General features: G+C 42.6%; 1 protein-coding gene across 1 annotated transcript in view; it reads left to right on the plus strand.

Moving 5' to 3' along the window:
* The window catches only part of LOC307167889 (uncharacterized protein), a gene marked incomplete at both ends in the record, with an annotated part of 39,048 nt that extends 23,502 nt beyond the window's left edge, over positions 1 to 15,546 (plus strand). Inside the window, 2 exons of the mRNA XM_079887195.1 lie at positions 945 to 1,114; positions 14,517 to 15,546. Coding sequence (XP_079743321.1) covers positions 945 to 1,114; positions 14,517 to 15,546 — 1,200 coding nt within the window. The remainder of the gene's footprint in view (positions 1 to 944; positions 1,115 to 14,516) is intronic.
* Positions 15,547 to 23,781: the final 8,235 nt, after the last annotated feature.

Below are 23,781 nucleotides of genomic sequence, written 5' to 3' on the forward strand. Positions count from 1 at the left end.
CACCAGAAACAAAATATAAAGACTTAAGGCCATTGCACACTGAGTCTGAAATTCGCATCCGAAATTTTCGCACGTTAAAAAATAAATACGACCTCACGTTATGTCAATCACGCTTGCACACTGTCTCCGAAACTTTCGCCGTTTTTCGCATCCGTAGCAAGCATTTTGAATGGTGTTTTGACAATTCAGAGCCACCGTACAAGCGAACGACAAAACCCATGTATTATTTGGGTATAAAATATAACCTGTATACTGTTCTGTCTGCCCAGCGCTTCCGCCGGCCGTGTGTGTGTATGTGTGTGTGTGTGTGTGTGTATGTGTGTGTGTGTGTTTGTTTGTTTGTGTGTGTGTGCGCCAGTCTCTGTTCAGGATCAATTGGTTCACGGAAATTGGTGGTCTTTGTTTTAATATGTGGTTCCAGTATCGCTAGCAAAGCATCAAACTGTTCCACTGACATTCTGAGGTAAATTTTTAATCGCTCGGGATAATTTTACAACTTGATAAGGAGGTGAAACTCTCCTTCCTCTCGGCGCAATCTCAGGATTGGATGGACCCAATATTTCCTCTTTCTTTTTCTCTTTTTAGAAGGAGGGCAACAAAATCATCCTCATTGCTTGACGAATCCATTTTGTATTTTTTGCGTTTTTTCCGCAAAAGTTTAATAAATACGCATCGGACTCAGTGTGCAAGGTTTCTGTGCGTGACGAATTTTAAGGCTGACGAACATGAAAAAACACATTACTTAGTGTGCAATGGCCTTTAATGTGTGCTAGTCATAATGAAAATAAATGTGTTTATAAACAACTATTAGAAACTCATAAGGCTTTTAACCTTTCTTAAGCAATCCATAAGCTGTTAAGTTTCTTATAAGTGCTTATGACTGTCTGACAGTCTAATAATAATGAAAATGAATCCTGTAATGATTGGTTCTTATTGAACATCAGGTTGTTGGAGGATATGGTGTATTAACATTGGAACTTCCTGAAATGATTGACAACTGGACCAAACTGATCGAGGAGAACCATGTGACTGAAGCCAGCCAATCACTGAGAGACACAGCCGAACAAATCCAGAAGACCACTCAGACAATGAAGGAACAGATCAAATACATCAAGTATGTTTTTAATTTAATATAAATAAAAATTGAGATTCTGTCACAGGTCGGGGATACGGTGGCACCGCGCCAACCGACCTCCCCGTTAACCCCTTGGCAGTGCCCTTCCGAGGAGCCCACAGCCCAGAGACGACAGACAACAGAGTAACAATTTAAAAGACTTTATTATTTGAATGATTCTAAAACTGGAGGCTGCATTATAGGCATCCATGCTTATAGGCATCCATGCAACAGCATAAAGAGAGGAGACATTCAGAACGTTCAGTATAACTTCAAGAAAGAGTACTCACAATGGGCGTTCAGCTGTGGTGACTCGGCATAGAAGACAGCGCTTTAGACGGTGGCTCAGCATATAGGTATCAATGCAACAGCATGAAGAGAGGAAACATCCAGAACGTTCAGTATAACTTCAAGAGAGAGTACTCACAATGGGCATTCAGCTGCGGTGGCTCAGCATAGAAGACAGCGCTTTAGACTGTGGTGGCTCAGCATAGAAGACAGCGCTTTAGACTGTGGTGGCTCAGCATATAGGCATCAATGCAACAGCATAAGGCGAGGAGACATTCAGAACGTTCAGTGTAGCTTCAAGAGAGAGTACTCACAATGGGCGTTCAGCTGTGGTGACTCGGCATAGAAGACAGCGCTTTAGACGGTGGCTCAGCATATAGGCATCAATGCAACAGCATGAAGAAGAGGAAACATTCAGAACGTTCAGTGTAACTTCAAGAGAGAGTACTCACAATGGGCGTTCAGCTGTGGTGGCTCAGCATAGTAGACAGCGCTTTAGACGGTGGCTCAGCATATAGGTATCAATTAGTGGTGGGCCGTTATCGGCGTTAACGCACTGCGCGCGCGATAAAAAACTCTTATCGCGCGATAAAAAAAATATCGCCGTTAATCTATTCTCCAAGTTGGGTTGGGAGCTGGCTCAAGCTACACAAGCTATGATGACGCAATCTACCCGCGGCCGAGAGGAACACCCGGCTGCAACGCATCATATTCGTCGTCATCTTAAGTAAACACGGCTGAAAGTGAAAGCTGGTGTAAAAGATCGGTGCAACATCCATTATTTGGACTTGGTTCGGATTTAAGCCGTCCGACGTAGACTGTGTGGTGTAACAGTTCGGTAAGTTAACACACGATCCAGTGTGATCCGTTCTACCACCTCAAATTCAAAACGAAACACATCACTGAATACCAGCGCGCGCGTATTATTCCCCAATATATCTTAGTGAGTGGTGTAGCACATAATCTCTTTTTATTAAAAGCGCCCGATTTTAAGAATCGTTGTTGTGTTTCTTTTTAACTGAAAAGCCATCAGTTAGACAATATTCTAATTTTAAATTTGGGGTTTCATAAGCTCCAAGCCATAATAAACGTTAGACCTACTTAAGTCTCTGCAGCTAGTGTACTTAAATTTTATTTATCTGCAAAATTATGTTGTATACTTACAGTTTTGCACAATATATGTTCTCAAAACTACATACACCCTTTAAAAAAAAAAAAAAAAAAAAAAACACACAAAAAAAAAACATTTAACAGGGTCTGTGTAACCTGTTCTGAAATGGTTTTATTATAATATCGTTATCGCAAGAGGCTGCAATGTATATCACAATATGGATTTTAGGCCATATCGCCCATCCCTAATTGATAGCCTATAGTAGTTGATAATAACATAGGCCTACCTAATGTTGCCTACGTACGGTAACAGTACAGTAGTAACCTTTTAAAGTCTATGAGTAGAACAGCTTTCTCAAGCAGTTTGTGATGCATTGTGGAAACAGGAGATGAGCCCCTGGTCTAATGTGCCACCTGGCTTGAGAAACCCGTTCTCAAAGACTTACTTTTATAGTCATTATTTGGGTAGCACACATATTCTGAATGCCTTCGGCAGAATTCAAATGAGCCATTTTAATCTAGATTAATTTCAAAATTAATCTAGATTAATCTAGATTAAAAAAATTAATCTATGCCCACCTCTAGTATCAATGCAACAGCATGAAGAAGAGGAAACATTCAGAACGTTCAGTGTAACTTCAAGAGAGAGTACTCACAATGGGCGTTCAGCTGTGGTGGCTCAGCATAGAAGACAGCGCTTTAGACTGTGGTGGCTCAGTATAGAAGACAGCATGAAGAGAGGAAACATTCAGAACGTTCAGTGTAACTTCAAGAGAGAGTACTCACAATGGGCGGTCAGCTGTGGTGGCTCAGCATAGAAGACAGCGCTTTAAACTGTGGTGACTTAGCATATAAATATCAATGCAACAGCATGAAGAGAGGAAACATTTAGAACGTTCAGTGTAACTTCAAGAGAGAGTACTCACAATGGGCTTTCAGCTGTGGTGGCTCAGCATAGAAGACAGCGCTTTAAACTGTGGTGACTCAGCATATAGATATCAATGCAACAGCATGAAGAGAGGAAACATTTAGAACGTTTAATGTAACTTCAAGAGAGAGTACTCACAATGGGCGTTCAGCTGTGGTGGCTCAGCATAGAAGACAGCGCTTTAAACTGTGGTGACTCAGCATATAGATATCAATGCAACAGCATGAAGAGAGGAAACATTCAGAACGTTCAGTGTAACTTCAAGAGAGAGGACTCACAATGGGCGTTCAGCTGTGGTTGCGTTCAACTCAGATGCTTGGATCCTCCGTCCATCGACACGTTGTTGTTGCACTTTTTCCCTCGCTGCAAACACTGTACTCCGCCCCACACGTGCAATCACCGCAATATCACTCTAATTAATCGTGCAAAGTTCAGCAGACACCGCAGTATCACTCCAATTCCCCAAAACTAGAACAATGCTCAAGTCCAGCGAGATATTTCCATGCCGGTCGATGGCGGACATCTAGTGAAACAACACAAAGTGGAACACTTATCTTTCTAGTGGTAGCTCCGATGTATAATCCTTCCCTCCTCAACTCCACAGCTGATAATTCATCACCACATGCACGGATTCACTGGAAGAAACTGGCCAGATGAACTGAGCACGTCCTCTCAACACTGCACTTGTCGATTTTTCCCAAAAAAAGCTCACGCCACAAATTATCAACGTCATAGCTTACATACCCACACTCCTGTAGAACGCTGCTTTTATATCCTTCTCTCGCATATCACTCGCGTCTTTGTTCTCTCCCACAGGTGCGGCCAATCTCTCATAATCAATGTGAGCTGTCTCGAGTTCATGCGCACTAGCCACCGGAATCAGACTCGGGGTTTCCGGAAAGACGTCCGGGGGGGAGGGGGAACAACAAAAGAAAAGTTCCGGCTTTTAGTCACCCCGTGACATCCCCCCCTACCAATGGGTTCTAGTCCCTAGAACCCCGGACCAGACGTCCATTCGCCATACCTCGCCGGCGGTTGTCCCCGATTGTCGCGCTGTGAGCGTCGGGGTGGTGATGGCGGGAGTGGTAAAGGTCCACGGTCCGCTACGGGTTCTGGTTCCTCAGGAATCACCCCCCAGCCTATTCCTAGGGGTTCAGGCATCTCAGGGGGCGTCGGGACCGTCCTTACGGGTCCCGGATAGTTGGGACAGGGCCGAAGCAAGTTACGGTGTAACACTCTTTCGGGGCCCAGCCTCCCCTCGGGGCGGAGGACGTATACCGGCTGATTTGGATCTTTTTGCCGGTCCACCACGTAAGGCGTAGCCTCCCAACGGTCACTCAACTTCCCTTTTCCTTGACGTCGATTATCCCTCACTACTACTCGCTCTCCCGGCAACAACGGGGCCTCTTTGGCAGTACGATCGTACAGTCTCTTACTCTTAGTTGCGGCCCTGCTTAGGTGTTCGGTGACTCTCTCGTAGGCAGCGTGTAGCTGTTGGTGATGCCGACTCACCCACTCAGTAGTGCTCGGGAACACGGCTCTCCAGAGGGCTGCAGCTGTAGTAGTAGCCGTCTGGTCCGGAGTGGGAATGGCCCAAGAATACTTAGTAAATAAGTCTGTGACTACCAAGATGTTCTGAAATGGGTCAGCCGGCCGGCTCAACGTCAAGAAGTCTACCCCCACCATATGTAACGGTGCCCGTGGTCGTACTGGGACAAGGGGGGCTTTCACTTCTTTTCGGGCCTTAAACAGCAGACAGCGGGGACAATCTCGGACAAACTCACCCACCGTCGCTCCCATCCTAGCCCAGAAGAAATGTCTCCTCAATAGCGACAAAGTCCTATCCTGGCCTTGATGGCCCATCTGGGTATGGTAGGCGTGGAGTAACGGCTGTACCTGCCCTGCCGGTACTACCACCTGTTACACCGGCTCACGGGTAACAGGATCCTGGAACGCTCGGCAGATCACCCCCTCCTTTAAACAGAGCCTCTCCCATTGCCCACGAAGCAACCTCACCGTCTCCGTCTGTCTCGCGGCATCCCACAATAGGGAGCCCTTCTCCAACCACTTCCAAACGACCATCAAATCAGCATCCCTCCCCTGCAGCTCCTTCCAACGCTTAGGGTCCCAGCCCCAACTCTCGGGAACATCGCTGTTACCTGCTCCGGGGGCTTCCACTATTCCCACCAGGAATTCCTCTTGGTCCTCCCTCGGAGGGGCCTCGCCTAGGTTCTCCCCATGGTGCACCGGGAGCCTGGACAGTACGTCCGCGTTAGCATGTTCTCGCCCTGGCCGATACTGGATCTGATAGTCATAGTTAGCCAACTGAGCCACCCAGTGTTGCTCGACTGCGCCCAACTTTGCTGTATGCAAGTGTACCAAGGGATTATTATCCGTCACCACCTGTACCTTAGCTCCCCACAGATAGTCCTTGAACTTTTCGCTCATGGCCCACTTCATCGCCAGTAGCTCGATTTTAAAGGAACTATAATTGGAGTCGTTCCGTTCCGCCGGGTGGAGGCTCCGACTGGCATAGGCGATCACTCGTTCCTCGCCTTGTTGTCGTTGCGCCAGTACGGCACCCAACCCCAAGTTACTTGCATCGGTATACAGGACGAATGGGAGCGAGAAGTCGGCATATGCCAGGATTGGGGCCCGTAGCAGTTGTTGTTGGAGACTTCGGAAGGCTATTTTGCATGCGTCGCTCCAGATCACAGAAGGGGAGCCGCGACCCCGCAACCGTGCCGTGCCCACAAGCAGTTGATTTAATGGCTTGGCTATCTTGGAGAAGTCTCGAATAAAGCGCCGATAATAGCCCACAAACCCCAGGAATGACCGCACCTGTCGAACCGTCTTCGGAGGCTCCCATCCCTGTACAGCCCTCACTTTCTCTGGATCGGGAGAGACTCCTGCCGCACTGACGCAATGGCCCAGGAACTTGACCTCCCGCCTAAACAGCTGGCACTTGTCCGGCCGCAGCTTCAGCCCGTATTTTTCCATAGCCTGGAACACTTGCTCCAGGTGGAGTAGCTGGCTAGCAAAGTCTGGGGAGAAGACGATTACGTCGTCCAGATATACCAACGTGGAGTCCACCAACTGACCTCCCAGACTCATCAGCCTCTGGAAGGTGGCGGGGGCGTTGCAAAGGCCGAACGGCATCCGTTCCCACTCGAAGAGACCAAAGGGGGTCGTAAACGCGGTCTTCTCCCGATCCCCCTCCTCTACCTGGACCTGCCAGTACCCACTGGCAAGATCCAACGTGAAGTACCAGGCAGCTTTGGTTAAACTAGTCAACGAGTCTTCGATCCGGGGCAGGGGGAAGGCGTCCTTCTTGGTCACACTATTCAGTTTCCTGTAATCTACACAGAATCTCCACGCTCCGCTCTTCTTTTGGACCAGGACAATCGGGGCCGCCCAAGGGCTACTGCTTTCGCGAACGATGCCTCTCTCTAGCATCCCCTGTAACAGGGTACGAACTTCGGAATATAAGGTTGGTGGGACCGGTCGATAGCGCTCCCGGCTGGGTGCAGCATCACTCGTAGGGATCTGGTGCCTCACAATGCCCGTGCATCCATAGTCCTCTTCATGGGTGGAGAATATATGCCGCCATTTGTTCAACAAAGCTTGGAGCTGACGCTGTTGTTCCTCCTCCAGCCCCTCTCCCTGTAGAGCTTCGCTGGTCAGATGGTCAGGCACTTCACGGTCGCTCAGACCCGTTCGCTGGCCCTCAGGTGCAATAGCCACCTCCACCACTGCTGCATCCACTCGGCTGAAGCATATGTCTCGGCTTTCCCGTACCTGTTGAGGCTCCACTGCCGTTACTCGAGCCAGTTGTTGATGTCGATAGAGACTGACGGGATAAGGACTGCTGTTCCTGACTTTGACAATTACTCTGCCTCGGCAGACGGCGGCGAGCCCTCGGGCGACTTCGACGGCCCGGCACGCCCCGTGTGGTTCCACAAGAACCCAGCCATCCGGCCTACTTGACCGTACTGGCAAACGAGCCCAGACGAAAGCCTCGCTCCTAGCCGGAACGGAAAGGGCATACCTGCAGGCCACTCGTCCGGTTTCCTCCCAGTCCCACTGTGCTCGAGCACTATAAATCCGTTGACAATCTGCGATTATACCTTCCCACTCCCTTGCTTCTTTTGATGGGGGCCTCGGAGCGGGCCGACTCCGGAACAACTCCTCCCAACACTCCGATATCACATTCATGCCCAGAAGGGCTCGGTGGGCTCCCAGACACTGATCCCGGACGATGACAATGCCCTTCTGTTGGACTCCAACCCCTCTGATCTGGAAGTCAGCCACTATGTATCCGATATACGGGATGTCAAGTCCATTCGCCCCTCTAAGGGTGAGCCAGGGTGCTTCGGTCCCCGGGCTGCGACATTCATGGAAGAGTTCTCGAGACAAGTTTTCTGCGAACAAGGTGACTTGTGAACCGGTATCGACCAGACACTGAAGTTTGATGCCGTTGACTTGGATTTCAACCGTCGGACAACGTCCAACTAACTGGTCTCTAGGAACAGGCAAGGAAGGGGGGTCGATTGTGGGGGTCCCGACCACTTGACCCACAGTGGCCGGTAACCTTAAAAACCCCCTTGCGACCCACGCCGTGAACCACACTGGCGACTCATGTGTCCCGCCTCTCTACAGTGATTACAAATTGGCCGTCCTTGATCATCCCACTGGAACCGAGCTGGGCCCGGTCTTCCCGGTCGGCGTCCCATCTCCCGACTTCCCTCGGAGTAAGACCGCTCCCGCAGCAAAGGCACCCCACTAGGCCGGCTTCGTTGGAGCTCACCGATCAAGGTCTTAGAGAGTTCAGCCATCTGTTCCTTAACGTTTTTCATGAGCTCTGCTCGTAGCTCCTGCTTCCAATCGACCACAGTCGGAGCAGTAGGGGGACAGGTCCCGCTCGCGGCCATGCAAGCGGGCGGATCAGGTGTCTCGGCGTGATCAGCTTCTTGGGCCAAAGCCTCGCGGCGAAGGGCTTCGAAAGTCAACGTGGGGTCCTGGCGAAGTTGCAACCGTAAGCTCTGACGAATCGGTCCGTCACGAAGCCCCAACAGGAATTGATCTCGTAATAAGGTATCTTCTTCTCCCAAGCCATGATCCGCTCGTTCCTTCAGGCGGGTATACTGCTCTCGGAGACGCAAGGAATAAGCACGGAGGTTCTGTCGGGGGCCTTGTCGGAAATTGAAGAACTGGGCCCGGAGCGCAGCGACTGGAGTGGTGTCCCCATATAGTTCAGTAAGAACGTCGTAAACTGTCTTGGCGGTGGCTCTGACAGCTCTGGGTGCGGCCTGGACCTCTCTCTTGGCTTCCCCCTCGAGGGACCCCAGTACAAACTGCAGTTTCTGTGGTTCACTCAGCCCTTGTAACCCGGCCAAGTATTCGGTCGAGTCTTCCACTCGTATAAGTTCAATTCCGAACCAGGCCCCCCAAATCGCTGCGCCCACGGTGCTCCCATGAAAACGGGCATAACTTGGGGTCTAGCGGCCAGTCCCTCTTCATCCGCCATCTCCTAGCTACGGGTGCTCAACTCAGAAGGGCTATCCTGCCGACTACGCCAGATGTCACAGGTCGGGGATACGATGGCACCGCGCCAACCGACCTCCCCGTTAACCCCTTGGCAGTGCCCTTCCGAGGAGCTACCCCACAGCCCAGAGACGACAGACAACAGAGTAACAATTTAAAAGACTTTATTATTTGAATGATTCTAAAACTGGAGGCTGCTCTAAATGTGGACGGGGGGTAAGTATCTGGACACCAAGGTCAGGCCCGTGGTGGGCGAGTATGGCACTGGGGGAAAGACTCTCGAACACAGGGGGCGCAGATCCTCACTCCTTGTGGCCGTTCTGTCTCTTACAAAGGGGTGGGCACAGGGAACTCGATGGGGGTACTCTTTATCGTTGTTTTCTACCTCACAGAATCGGGATTCGGCTAGCCAAGCGAGGCACCACTACAGGAGGTGGGAACTCTTCCGAGGACGGGCCGGAACCAGCAAGGGAAGGACAGGAAAGTGGCAGTACTAATTCCACAGCAGCAGTTGGATGAGAGTAAATGCACTAACGTTGAGCATCTGTTCCACAGGGTCAGCCTGGACCACGGCCGGGAAGGATCGTCGACTTGGACAGAAACGGCACTACAGGAGGTTCGGGACGACGTCAATGTGGGTAAGTAGCTATATCCTCTATTCTTCGGCTTTTGTGTTTCAGGATCAATGCGCCACCGGAACGGCTCTAGACTCGGGTTGTACACCTCTTCGAGGGCTGCGTGGAGCCGCCACTCTGGCCTCGGGAGATCTGAATCGAACTCGGGTAATCAGGTCAAGCCGTCAATGGTGGTGCTTCAACGTAGGGGACAAGGCTCTTGGAGGTAGTGGCGCGAGACTGCGGCTTCAAAGCATACAGCTTACGAGGAAGGACCTTCAGGCTGCTCGGTATAACTTCAAGAGAGAGTACTCACAAGGGGCGTTCAGCTGTGATGGCTCAGCATGGAAGGCAGCGCTTTAGACTGTGATGACTCCGCTTATAGGCATCCATGCAACAGCATAAAGAGAGGAGACATTCAGAACGTTCAGTATAACTTCAAGAAAGAGTACTCACAATGGGCGTTCAGCTGTGATGGCTCAGCATGGAAGGCAGCGCTTTAGACTGTGATGACTCCGCTTATAGGCATCCATGCAACAGCATAAAGAGAGGAGACATTCAGAACGTTCAGTATAACTTCAAGAAAGAGTACTCACAATGGGCGTTCAGCTGTGGTGACTCGGCATAGAAGACAGCGCTTTAGACGGTGGCTCAGCATATAGGTATCAATGCAACAGCATGAAGAGAGGAAACATCCAGAACGTTCAGTATAACTTCAAGAGAGAGTACTCACAATGGGCATTCAGCTGCGGTGGCTCAGCATAGAAGACAGCGCTTTAGACTGTGGTGGCTCAGCATAGAAGACAACGCTTTAGACTGTGGTGGCTCAGCATATAGGCATCAATGCAACAGCATAAGGCGAGGAGACATTCAGAACGTTCAGTGTAGCTTCAAGAGAGAGTACTCACAATGGGCGTTCAGCTGTGGTGACTCGGCATAGAAGACAGCGCTTTAGACGGTGGCTCAGCATATAGGCATCAATGCAACAGCATGAAGAAGAGGAAACATTCAGAACGTTCAGTGTAACTTCAAGAGAGCGTACTCACAATGGGCGTTCAGCTGTGGTGGCTCAGCATAGAAGACAGCGCTTTAGACTGTGGTGGCTCAGTATTGAAGACAGCATGAAGAGAGGAAACATTCAGAACGTTCAGTGTAACTTCAAGAGAGAGTACTCACAATGGGCGGTCAGCTGTGGTGGCTCAGCATAGAAGACAGCGCTTTAAACTGTGGTGACTTAGCATATAAATATCAATGCAACAGCATGAAGAGAGGAAACATTTAGAACGTTCAGTGTAACTTCAAGAGAGAGTACTCACAATGGGCGTTCAGCTGTGGTGGCTCAGCATAGAAGACAGCGCTTTAGACTGTGGTGACTCAGCATATAAATATCAATGCAACAGCATGAAGAGAGGAAACATTTAGAACGTTTAGTGTAACTTCAAGAGAGAGTACTCACAATGGGCGTTCAGCTGTGGTGGCTCAGCATAGAAGACAGCGCTTTAAACTGTGGTGACTCAGCATATAGATATCAATGCAACAGCATGAAGAGAGGAAACCATTCAGAACGTTCAGTGTAACTTCAAGAGAGAGGACTCACAATGGGCGTTCAGCTGTGGTTGCGTTCAACTCAGATGCTTGGATCCTCCGTCCATCGACACGTTGTTGTTGCACTTTTTCCCTCGCTGCAAACACTGTACTCCGCCCCACAAGTGCAATCACCGCAATATCACTCTCATTAATCGTGCAAAGTTCAGCAGACACCGCAGTATCACTCCAATTCCCCAAAACTAGAACAATGCTCAAGTCCAGCGAGATATTTCCATGCCGGTCGATGGCGGACATCTAGTGAAACAACACAAAGTGGAACACTTATCTTTCTAGTGGTAGCTCCGATGTATAATCCTTCCCTCCTCAACTCCACAGCTGATAATTCATCACCACATGCACGGATTCACTGGAAGAAACTGGCCAGATGAACTGAGCACGTCCTCTCAACACTGCACTTGTCGATTTTTCCCAAAAAAAGCTCACGCCACAAATTATCAACGTCACAGCTTACATACCCACACTCCTGTAGAACGCTGCTTTTATATCCTTCTCTCGCATATCACTCGCGTCTTTGTTCTCTCCCACAGGTGCGGCCAATCTCTCATAATCAATGTGAGCTGTCTCGAGTTCATGCGCACTAGCCACCGGAATCAGACTCGGGGTTTCCGGAAAGACGTCCGGGGGGAGGGGGAACAACAAAAGAAAAGTTCCGGCTTTTAGTCACCCCGTGACAATTCTACCTCCTGTAGGTGTGTAAAGAGTTTACATTTCTTATCTGAGACAGCAGCAGTTTGATTCATGTCAGATGAAAGTGGACCCTTGCAACTTAATTAGTCGTCAGTTCTCAGATGTTTTGTCAATTTGAGACACAATTTGCCCACAGCATCTCCAGGGCAAACCCCAGCATCCTCCGTATTTACCCCTCATGATCATTTTGCAGCCCATTTGGGATCCTTCCTTCTTAGCCACAGCCAGCCTGTCTGTCGGCCTGGCCTCCAACTCCTAAGGGATTCAGTAGTGGCTACAAAACCTCTACAACCAACCTCTAGTGGGAGCATCTGGGTTCGCCAGCCCCGTTGTACTGCTTCGGCTGCTAGTTCTTAGTACTTCAGCTTTTTACCTTCATTCACTTCACCCATTGTATCCCCATTCAATGGCACAGTTAATTTCATGATGAACAGGGACTTTTGCAGGGTTGACCACAAGATCAGGTCAGGCCTAAGGTTAGCTGTAATTATCTCAGGTGGAAAGCTGAGCTTCTTGTCTAGATCAACCTGCATTGTCCAGTCTCGGGCAGCACCAAGTAGGGATGATCCCATGTTCTTAGTTGGCTTCACTGGAAGCTGTCCTGCTCTTATGAAGACGGGTTTTTGAAAATCCAGGCTCTGGGAGATTGAGGACATTGGTGGTGATTATAGGGATGGGTACTGATGCGTCTGTTCTGCTTTCAGTACCAGAGAAAATAAGAAAATACACTTCCTATTTTATTATTGCTAAATAAACATTATCTTGCACCTTTTATCTCACCAACCATTTCTAATTTGCGATAATATTAAGACATTCGTCAATTTCGTCTAGTTTTTTTGTTATTCACAAGAAGTGAGATCTCTTGTGTGCAGAGTCTGTCTGTCTCGCGCTACAACATGAAAGGTCCCGCTTAATCATAGAGCGATGATGGCGGAGGGAACCAAACGCTGTCGTGGAAATTACTTTCATGACTTTAAATAATAATTGGAAGACAGCTGGAAATTTCAAAAGTTATAAAGATCTTTATTTCTTGCAAGAAAGGCTGTTCACACATCAGTCAGAGTCTGATATGAGAAGCGCAAGGGGTTAGTTCCCTTTGCCATTGTTATATACCCCTAACACATCCTGGGTAGGCTACATCAGGTCTTGTTTACCTTAAAAGGAATCATCTTAGTTCAAGATTTCTCGTCTAACATAAATTCTATCTAGACAGAACAATACCTTGTCTGCTAAAGGTTCCTGTTGTTTAGCTGCTGCTCAAATTCACACATTTTGCCTATCTTTAGTTTGATCCAAGCTGCGCACACATTTTTCACACTTGAAGTACAACAATAGGTCACTTTGAGTACACAGTCTCTTTGCTACTAAGTCGTCTATCACCCAGAACATTTCGTTCCTGTAAGCTTGTCTTAACTTATGCATTTCTAAAACTTGGTTACATATCTTTAATAATGTGCTTTTAGCTTATATGATTATATTTCTTTAAATGCTTATGAGTAAAAAAATGAATGTTCAACGTTAACACAAGTTACCTAGAAGTAAAAACACATCTCAAAGTAAAAGAACACATCTAAATGTAAAATTTCCATTACAACGCTCAAAAGTGTGGTTACACTTCTAGAGCTGATGCAGAAAACTCTACACTGGTTTACACTGGCAGAGTCTCAATCTGCGAGTCCTGGTCAGACTCAACCTGCTGTGCCGAATCTCCCTAAATAAGGCTTGATCTCGAGTTCATTCAGATGAAAGTAGTGACGGGTCCTTCATGAACTGTATGAAATGAAATGTATGCGTCTGTCACGTGGACTCGGAAGTTAAAGTAATTATTTATGTTCCCTGTAAATTATTTTTGACTGCATTATAATGATTTCTTAATTCAGAACATGATAAAGATTGAGTAGGTGGATGTGTTCAGGGAATTTGCCTGTTAAAAGTATAACATTTAAAGCCCCTTAAATGAACGAAATGACTTGAAAAAAGATTTGTTCTTTTTGATGAACGAGATCGAACAAGAGATTCAGTGAAATGATCCGAACTTCCCATCACTGGATGAATGATCAAGTTTACCCCCTTTAACTTATGAACTGTTTGCTGAAATAAAATGAACAACAACACTGAAGTAAGAGAATGAGTTATATCTGTCAATCTAATGTGCGCAGGGAAGATTTGTTCATTACAATAGCAACAGCAGCTCCTGTGAGTTTGGGGACCAACACAATATTAGGTGGTCATAATGGTATGCCCGATCGGTGTGTGTATATAGCACATTATATACTTGTATACTTATAGACTTGACTTGACTATTGTGTGATAGTCCATTTTATTGCCTTTATGTACTTTTTCTACACTGAAAGCTCCTCTCACCAACACAAATTCCTTGTGTGTCTGTAATCATACTTGGCAATAAAGCTTATTCTGATTCTGATTCTGAATACAGGGGGAAACATTTTTCATTTTTAAAATCTTGTAAAAAAAGATTGATCAAACAAATAATCTAACTTTTTTTAATGAATTAATTAAAATCAGACAATATTTAATAAAATATTTTAAATTTTTTTTGACATCTGGATACCACTGGTAGACTAAATCATCCTAATGGTACATTTACTTGTTTTATTCACAGGAAAATGTTACAAGAGATTATTGAGCAGAAGTTACAAGAGACTAAGCAGGAGTTACAAGAGCATGAGCAGAAGTTACAAGAGCTTGAGCAGGAGTTACAAAAGCTTGAGCAGGAGTTACAAGAGCATGAGCAGGAGTTACAAGAGCATGAGCAGAAGTTACAAGAGCATGAGCAGGAGTTACAAGAGCATGAGCAGAAGTTACAAGAGCTTGAGCAGAAGTTACAAGAGATTGAGCAGAAGTCAAAAAAGACTGAACAGAAGTCAAAAAAGACTGAACAGAAGTCAAAAGAGATTGAACAGAAGGAAGACAGCGATGAAGAGACTGAGGGTCCTCCTGCAGTGAATGTGGGGTTGCTCAATATTCGTTCAATCAAAAGTGACAAGGCACAAAAGACAAAAAGAGTCAAGATAAAAGACATCATAACAGATAATAACCTGAAGGTCTTTCTCACAACAGAGACATGGTTAGATAATGACACTGCAGATGAAGCCCTTAGGGAAGCTTCACCGCCAAACTTCACGTTCCATCATGAGCCCAGGGAGGGTAGAGGGGGAGGTGTTGCCATTCAGTTTTCACCGGTGTTGCGAGGTCAAAGAATTACTTTTGGCTTTAGAACAACCTTTGAATATGTAGCCACAGCTCTGCAACATGACAACTGGAACGAAGCTGTTCTGTTCATAAATGTGTATCGCCCACCGAGACATAGCAGATCTGAGTTTAACGCTTTCGTTGATGAGTTTAACATGCTCTTGAAGGAGGCTTCCACATGCTACAACAGTATCATTGTGGCTGGTGATTTTAATGTCCATGTCGAGGAATCCCATACGCTGAGAACATTTATGTTTGAAACGAGCTATATGATCTCTGACTTTGCACAGCATGTACAGGAACCAACACACGAATCAGGTGGCATCCTGGATCTGGTTTTCAGCAGAAATGTTGAAGTCTCTGATGTCCGTGTCCGTGATGATGAGATTTCGGATCATTACACCATATATTTTAGCATTAGGCCAACTTTGCCAAAGTGAAAAGATACAAAAACTCAAGCAAATCAATTAAAACCGTAAGAATAATGATTTGTAAATATGTGCAGTCAAGTTGAGTCATATTTAATTATATATAGCGCTTTTCAAAATACACATTATTTAAAAGCAGTTTTAAACAAAATAATAATAAATATAAATAAATAATTAAATATTAAATAATGTTTTAATGCTTTACATTGGGAGAGTACATCTCATACAGTGATCAAATAATTATGTGACTATGTTGAGCAATATAAATACCTAATATAATTATAATATAATTTAAAAGCAATATACTTTAATTTTGACGAACCCTAACATAATTTAACATAGTTTAATTAACCCTAACCCTAACTTCTAGTTATAGAGACAAATCTTATTTCACACAACATTATTATGTCACGGTATGTGTATCATAACTGTGATTCGAAATGACTCTTATTGCAGTTTAAGATTATACACTCACCTAAAGGATTATTAGGAACACCATACTAATACTGTGTTTGACCCCCTTTCGCCTTCAGAACTGCCTTAATTCTACGTGGCATTGATTCAACAAGGTGCTGAAAGCATTCTTTAGAAATGTTGGCCCATATTGATAGGATAGCATCTTGCAGTTGATGGAGATTTGTGGGATGCACATCCAGGGCACGAAGCTCCCGTTCCACCACATCCCAAAGATGCTCTATTGGGTTGAGATCTGGTGACTGTGGGGGCCATTTTAGTACAGTGAACTCATTGTCATGTTCAAGAAACCAATTTGAAATGATTCGAGCTTTGTGACATGGTGCATTATCCTGCTGGAAGTAGCCATCAGAGGATGGGTACATGGTGGTCATAAAGGGATGGACATGGTCAGAAACAATGCTCAGGTAGGCCGTGGCATTTAAACGATGCCCAATTGGCACTAAGGGGCCTAAAGTGTGCCAAGAAAACATCCCCCACACCATTACACCACCACCACCAGCCTGCACAGTGGTAACAAGGCATGATGGATCCATGTTCTCATTCTGTTTACGCCAAATTCTGACTCTACCATCTGAATGTCTCAACAGAAATCGAGACTCATCAGACCAGGCAACATTTTTCCAGTCTTCAACTGTCCAATTTTGGTGAGCTCGTGCAAATTGTAGCCTCTTTTTCCTATTTGTAGTGGAGATGAGTGGTACCCGGTGGGGTCATCTGCTGTTGTAGCCCATCCGCCTCAAGGTTGTGCGTGTTGTGGCTTCACAAATGCTTTGCTGCATACCTCGGTTGTAACGAGTGGTTATTTCAGTCAAAGTTGCTCTTCTATCAGCTTGAATCAGTCGGCCCATTCTCCTCTGACCTCTAGCATCAACAAGGCATTTTCGCCCACAGGACTGCCGCATACTGGATGTTTTTCCCTTTTCACACCATTCTTTGTAAACCCTAGAAATGGTTGTGCGTGAAAATCCCAGTAACTGAGCAGATTGTGAAATACTCAGACCGGCCCGTCTGGCACCAACAACCATGCCACGCTCAAAATTGCTTAAATCACCTTTCTTTCCCATTCTGACATTCAGTTTGGAGTTCAGGAGATTGTCTTGACCAGGACCACACCCCCAAATGCATTGAAGCAACTGCCATGTGATTGGTTGATTAGATAATTGCATTAATGAGAAATTGAACAGGTGTTCCTAATAATCCTTTAGGTGAGTGTAGTTATATCACACTCATATTCATTTAATCAGAAGGCTACTAAAAAGTAATTACTTATAGAGATATTTACTCAAAGTAAAAGTAATAATCTAATAGTTACTCGAGTAAGTAAAGTAAAAAAGTATCCAATAAAAAAAATACAAGTAGCTACAGTATAGTCACCATTTACTACGGATCAAATATATATATATATATATATATATATATATATATATATATATTGTTGGGTGAAACATGCAATTCATTCTGTTATAATTAATGCCTCATAATATATAAGCTTCTAATAGGGTATTAAGAATAATTGTAAGAAAAGTGTTGTATAAGAAAAACACTTTCATAAGGTTTTTATAAGAAACCTTATTATATGGAAACAATATTAAAGGTTTTTATAAGAAACCTTATTGTTAAGAAAAACACTGTAAAGAGTTTTTATAAGAAACCCTTGAATCTGGTTCATTAGAAAAGACACTGAGACTTGGTTTTATAAACGTTTATTAAGAAATTGTCATTAAGAAAAGACACCACAACTGTTGTTTGTAAAGTCATTTATTGAGAAGATGGTTTATAAAAAAGAGACACTGCAATTGGTGATGTAAAATCATTTATTGAGAAGATGGTTTATAAAGAAAAACAGACCACACTGAATGTTGTAAGCATTTATTAAGCATATGGCAGAGTATAGAGAAATTGAAAATGTATTAGAAAGAGCTTTACCAAAGAAAGAAGAAAAATGCAAACATTACCGTCTATGTGTTGCGGACGAGACACAGAAGATACAGCGATGAAGAAAAGGTCCAGAAGAAAGAGGACGGAGAGACAAAGGCTTTATAACCAAGGCCTAGGGGGTTTCCAGGAGAGGATGACCAATGAACAAGTTTTAGGGAGTTTCCAGGAGGAGATTTCTGAAGATGTCCAAAAGTTGATGGACTTTAAAAAGAGCTGGAATGACATGTCCAGTCAGATGCTGATTCACCAAGGACGGCCTCTCCGGTGTTAGATGCCTTGCCATTGCGCCTCATGAAGATAAAAGCTTGTAAATTATTTGGTTTGGATTTGCTTTTATTTTTATTTTATATATTAGTACTGTTTATGTAAACTATTTAACCTGTATTTAATAAAAAATACATATAATTTAAATTAAGAAGCTCGCCTGCCTTAAGTCTCTGTTTTACCAAATATTGAGCTGAACTAAACCACGGAGCAGTCTTTCGACTGAATTGTAAGTATGGAAATTTATATACTTATTGTTTAGAACGAATTCGACTGACTTTACCTAACATGAGAATAAACAAAATAAGGTAGAAGGTGTCTATATTTAAGACCCAAACAAGGGGTTAAATTAAGCACCATAAAACATGGCGCCCAACTTGAAAGGGGCAGATTGATCGTTGATCCCTGGCCAAGACCGATGACCAATTGCTCAAAAAACTAAGACTGTCGTGTAAATTACATGATGAGCTTAGGTAGGATTAAGGAAAAATCCTAAAGACAATAATTAAAAACAAATTATTGTAAGAAACCCAAAGGAAGGGTTATAGAAAAAAAAGTAGTGTTATTATCTCAAAAGAATGAGATAGGTCTAAAAAGGAGAAGAAAATCCTATAGACGGAAATAATAATTCACCGTAGAATTATTAAAATAACCTGGTCAGGGTTATAAGTGCATGCACAACACTACTATCTCTACAGTGTTAAGTTTAAATAGAGAAAAAAAACTTAATAGAGAAAATAATTCAAGAATGAATTATTAAAGCAACCTAAAGGAAAGGTTGGATACGCATGAGTTGTAGAGATTAGCTAAGTCTGAAGAAGAAAAGGACTTGGTGTGAGCTGTATAACTGTTCAGTGGGGGACGCTTCACTGGATGGCCACGACAGCACAGACCCACATAAAACTATACATTTGGAGTGATCTTAGTGTATTTGTGTGGGAAAAGAAAGCTTTAAGAACAAATAGATCGGCGATGGAAATAGAGTCAGATCTATTAGTGCGTTGGTTTTCATCCAGAGACCACTTGAAAATAGGAACATTTTATGAGACAGAAGTAGCCTTAGCAGTAATGCAGTGGGCACACGAGATAGAGACTGCCAGAGACAGTTCTGTATACAGTGTAATGATACAGAAGTTGAAAGTATATTGTCAGAAAGTCCAGAAGAGAGAACAATAACAATATATGATAATAAACTAGACAGAATGCCAGGTGAATAGGCAGAAGAGGAAAAAATTAAGAAATATGAGGAAGAAATAATTAATTTTGGAAATACTAAAAAGAGCTTTTCCAAGCTGAGATAGAATAAGAGAACAATTAATGATCAATGAAAGAACAAAAAATAATAATTACAAATTATTGAAAGTAAAAATAACAATGTTATGATCTAAAGTTAAGGCTATATAGAGAATGGTTGTTTTTAATAGAAATAAACAAATGATAATTGTTGGGACTGCAGTGCAGTTTTTAACATGTTAGAAATACAGGCGTTAAAGAGATAAAAGATGTAAAAGGGAGATTAAAAGTCTAATCCAGTAAGAATAACTTGGAATTGAGTAGCATAAGCTATGATGGCAGATTGTAACACTATGGTGTACTTCTAAATGCTTTGAGTAAAAAGCTGAAATAATAATATTGTCCTTAATTCAAAAGGAAATAAGTGGAAAGGTTATAATAATGAATTTAACCTTAATAGAGACAGGACCGATTGGAAATTAAGTAACAAATGTGATTAATGGAAGAATAATAGAGAATTCAGAAGAAGAATCTCTTAACATAGACATGTTGAATAATAGAAATGAAGAGGAGTTTAAACAAATGTATGATAAGATAGAAGTAGCAGCAATGATTGCCGTAACAGCAGTCTCTAAGTTCCAGGGAGACAGACACAGGTCCAGGGACTTCTGAGAATAGCTCAGACGGAGAGCAGGAGAATTATGAATTGTATTCATCAATAAATAATACAGAAAGTGAAAATACTGAAACAAAGTTAGGAATATGACAAAACTATGAAAAAATATATTGCAGTATATTGCAGTTGAAAAGAATAACTAAACAATTTGAGGAATACGTTAAAGGGATTAAATAGAAATCCTAGCAGTGAAAAAAGCGCTGATAAGAAACGGGGAAATCCTGATAGAGACTTGACTTATGGGCAAGAGAAACAGCCGAATACCTCCGGCTTCAAAAAATAGTTAAAGAAAAGGGATTGTGAAAGTCAGGAGAACAGAATAATATGATATAATTATGTTTTAAGTTTTGAATTTAACAGAAGAATAGTGAGAGAAATGTAAAGAGTTATAAAAACATTAAAACATCTGAAATAAAGAGACTAAAGAGAATGCTGGAAACAATAAAAAAGGTCCGCAAGCTATAAAGCTCTTAAACTTAGAGATATCTGAGAACTAAAAGAGTATAGACGCAAAGCAGAGGAAGGATGATAGAAGAGGACCTTTGACCTCTGATAGGAGAGGAATCCAGTCAGACAACTGGAATTCAACAACCCAAAGAAATGTGTAGGAGAAAAGTTTTTGAAGCTGTAGTTAAAAGATGCGGTCAGAAAACAGATAGAATTAAAATGTTTAAGAGAAGACCACAACGCTAATACAGATTGTTAAATTGTTTAAGAGTAGAAGATATAACACTGATTAAGTCAATATAGCTATAACAAAAGCAAGAAGCTATTGACAAAATAAGAAGTTTACCAGGGACAGAAGTGAAATATAGGCAATGAGAGGAGATGTTAGTTAATGCATCTAAAGACCACATTACACTATTAAGTGTATGGTTATCAAAGAGGATGAAATACGTATAACAGATAAAGTAAGATAAATAAGAGAAGTAGTTCAGGAAATATTAAATAGATACAAATTAGTAACAATTTTGAATACTGTAACTGAAAAACAAATAGAGGAAAATATAGCTGAGTATGATTTAAGCTCTCAGCATGTGAGAATAGTGAAGAAAAAGCAGCCTCCAAATAAATGAATATAGAAACAACACAAAAAGTAGATCCTCTGATAGCACAAGATGTTATATAAATAAAGATGACTTGAATTAATACAGAAGAATAGAATACAAGAGCCTGGCAGAAAATAATACAGGAATTTGTGAGGATGAAAATAAAAATGGTATACAATAGACAAGTTATATCTAATGATAAATGGAAAGAGATAACCCTAGAACAAAGAAGATAGGTGATGAGTAAAATACAAAAATCAAGTATGAAAAGACTTGAACAGAATAAATTATATAATAATTTATACAAATGGATAAAAAGAAGGATAGGATACATTGAAAATATTTAGGCTGTTAAAATGGAACGGGTGTGACCAAAGAGTGTAATAAAAATAAAAACTGTTTTGTTAATTAAATAGGTTAAATAAATTTAATTTATATTAGACAAAGCTGCTCAGGTGTCCTCAACAGCAGAGCTAATTCTATTTACAGATGAAAATTTTTATTCAATGAAAGAATAGAAAGTGAATAAGTAGGAGAAGAATTCGGCATTAAAATTATAGAAAGTGCAGACAATTTACATGGAGGAAGAGACTTAAAGAAAGTCTTGAGATTAAAAGTAAATATTGAATAAGAATAAAAATGGAGTGGCAAAATGGCATATACATAAAATATGGAGTAAAATTATAGAATGGAGAAAAAAAAGAATTACTATGAGTTTTACGAGAAATTCCTTAAAATATAAAAACGATTCTGGAGTAAAAACTAATTGGTGAAGAATATGCTCATAAAAAACTCAGTGAAATACATAAACTACCACGATAATATCCAATTAGTATAATGGATGCAAAAGAAGTAAATAAGGCAATACAAGAGTTATTAGAGCAAGGAGTTAAGGAAATTACTTATGCAATAACAAAAAGTCCTGTACAATAAACACCAAAATAAGATGAGACTTTTACAAGTAACAAATTATAAAGCACTAATTAGAGTAATAAAGTCAAATAGGCATTATGGTATTAATGCTAGTAATATGGTTGAACAATTGAGGGAAGGTTAATTTCTCTTAAAATTGGATTTGGCTAATGGCTTTTGGTCAATTCCATTAGCAGAGCTAGGTTAGTCAAGAAAAGACTTCTTATACTGTAAATAACCAACATTACGTACTGTATATCAGAATATACATATTACCAAAGGGATATGTAAATTCCTCAGCAGTATTTCTATTAAAGAATTACCTGTGGAAGTTTATATTGATGATATATTAGTTATAAAGAAGGAAAAAGAGCATATTGAAACCGTGAAAAAAAGGCTTTAAGTTAATTGGCTTACCAGGGCTGGATTAAAATTAAATAAATAAATAAACAAAGTGTAGTAATGGCAGATATGGTTAATTTAGGATATTGGGTATCTGTAGGAAACAAAAGAATTAAGCAATCCATGAAAGAGCGGATAGCAGATCTAAAAACCCCAGAGAGTGTTAGAAAGATACAAAAAGAGGAAAGGGGCTCATGAATCATATGAGAAATATAATTCCTGAATTTATTCAGAAAGATAGACAAATAAATTATACAATAAAAGGCAATACGTTGTATTGTAGTGAAGAGGCAGAATAAATATTTCTAGAGTGAAAAAAGCTATTTTTAGCTCCTAGAAGGGAGAGATGAGGAGAGGTTGATCTATATAGATAGATTTAACTGCTTATTAATTTATAGCAAAGAATAAGAAAACCAATATACCAATATGTATATTAGAGTGTGTTAAAGTGTTAATTGTTTAAGCTGGGAAAATCCCCAAAATACATTTCTTTCTGTAGAGAAGAAATTAGTAAAATATGCAGAATTACGAGATCTTGCAAGAGAAAATAAAATAAATAAATAAATAAAGGAATAGACTAAAATAAAATAGAACTAGAATAGACTACCGATAAAATAATGAAGGGGCATTAAACTAAAGATAAGTATAAAATACAAAAACCCAAAATTATTTGAGCAAGTATAGGATAATACACTCTTAAATCCAAATTTGAAGATATTAAATAAAGAGCGTAAGCTGTGACAGAAGAAATATAAAAGAAATTAAAGGCAAGATAGATAAATTAAAAACTCTTAAGAAATATAATGCTCGTATATAAATTAAAACATAAAAAAGAGTGAAGAAATAAGAGACCAGGGAATAGTCCTGGGTACAGGATGTAGAAGTTACAGCTGTATTAATTTAAGAGCACTTCTCCCGGGGGAATGTTGTCCCTGGACAGTCTGTCTGGACCGACATTCAGGTGGCCCGGCACGTGCGCTGCTCTCAGCGAGCGCAGCGAGCGGTAAGCCCACACGAGAAGGCGTTCTGTCAGCTTGCACAGATTCCTGGATCTGACACCGCCCTGTCGGTTCACATAGGATACCACGGACATGTTGTCCGAGCGGACTAGCACATGGTGATCCTGTATGAATGGGAGCAAACAGTTTATGTGGAGGCATTTTTCCTGGTCTGACCACAGGCCAAAAACCGGTTTGCCCTCGAAAAGAGCGCCCCAACCTGAGGTGGAAGCGTCCGTCCATTTGTCCGGCCATACAACCCAGCAACCTCTGAAATATTTTGAGAGGTGCGGTGCTG

Source organism: Squalius cephalus, assembly GCF_949319135.1.
Source record: "Squalius cephalus genome assembly, chromosome: 11".
In the NCBI taxonomy this organism is placed as follows: Eukaryota; Metazoa; Chordata; class Actinopteri; order Cypriniformes; family Leuciscidae; genus Squalius; species Squalius cephalus.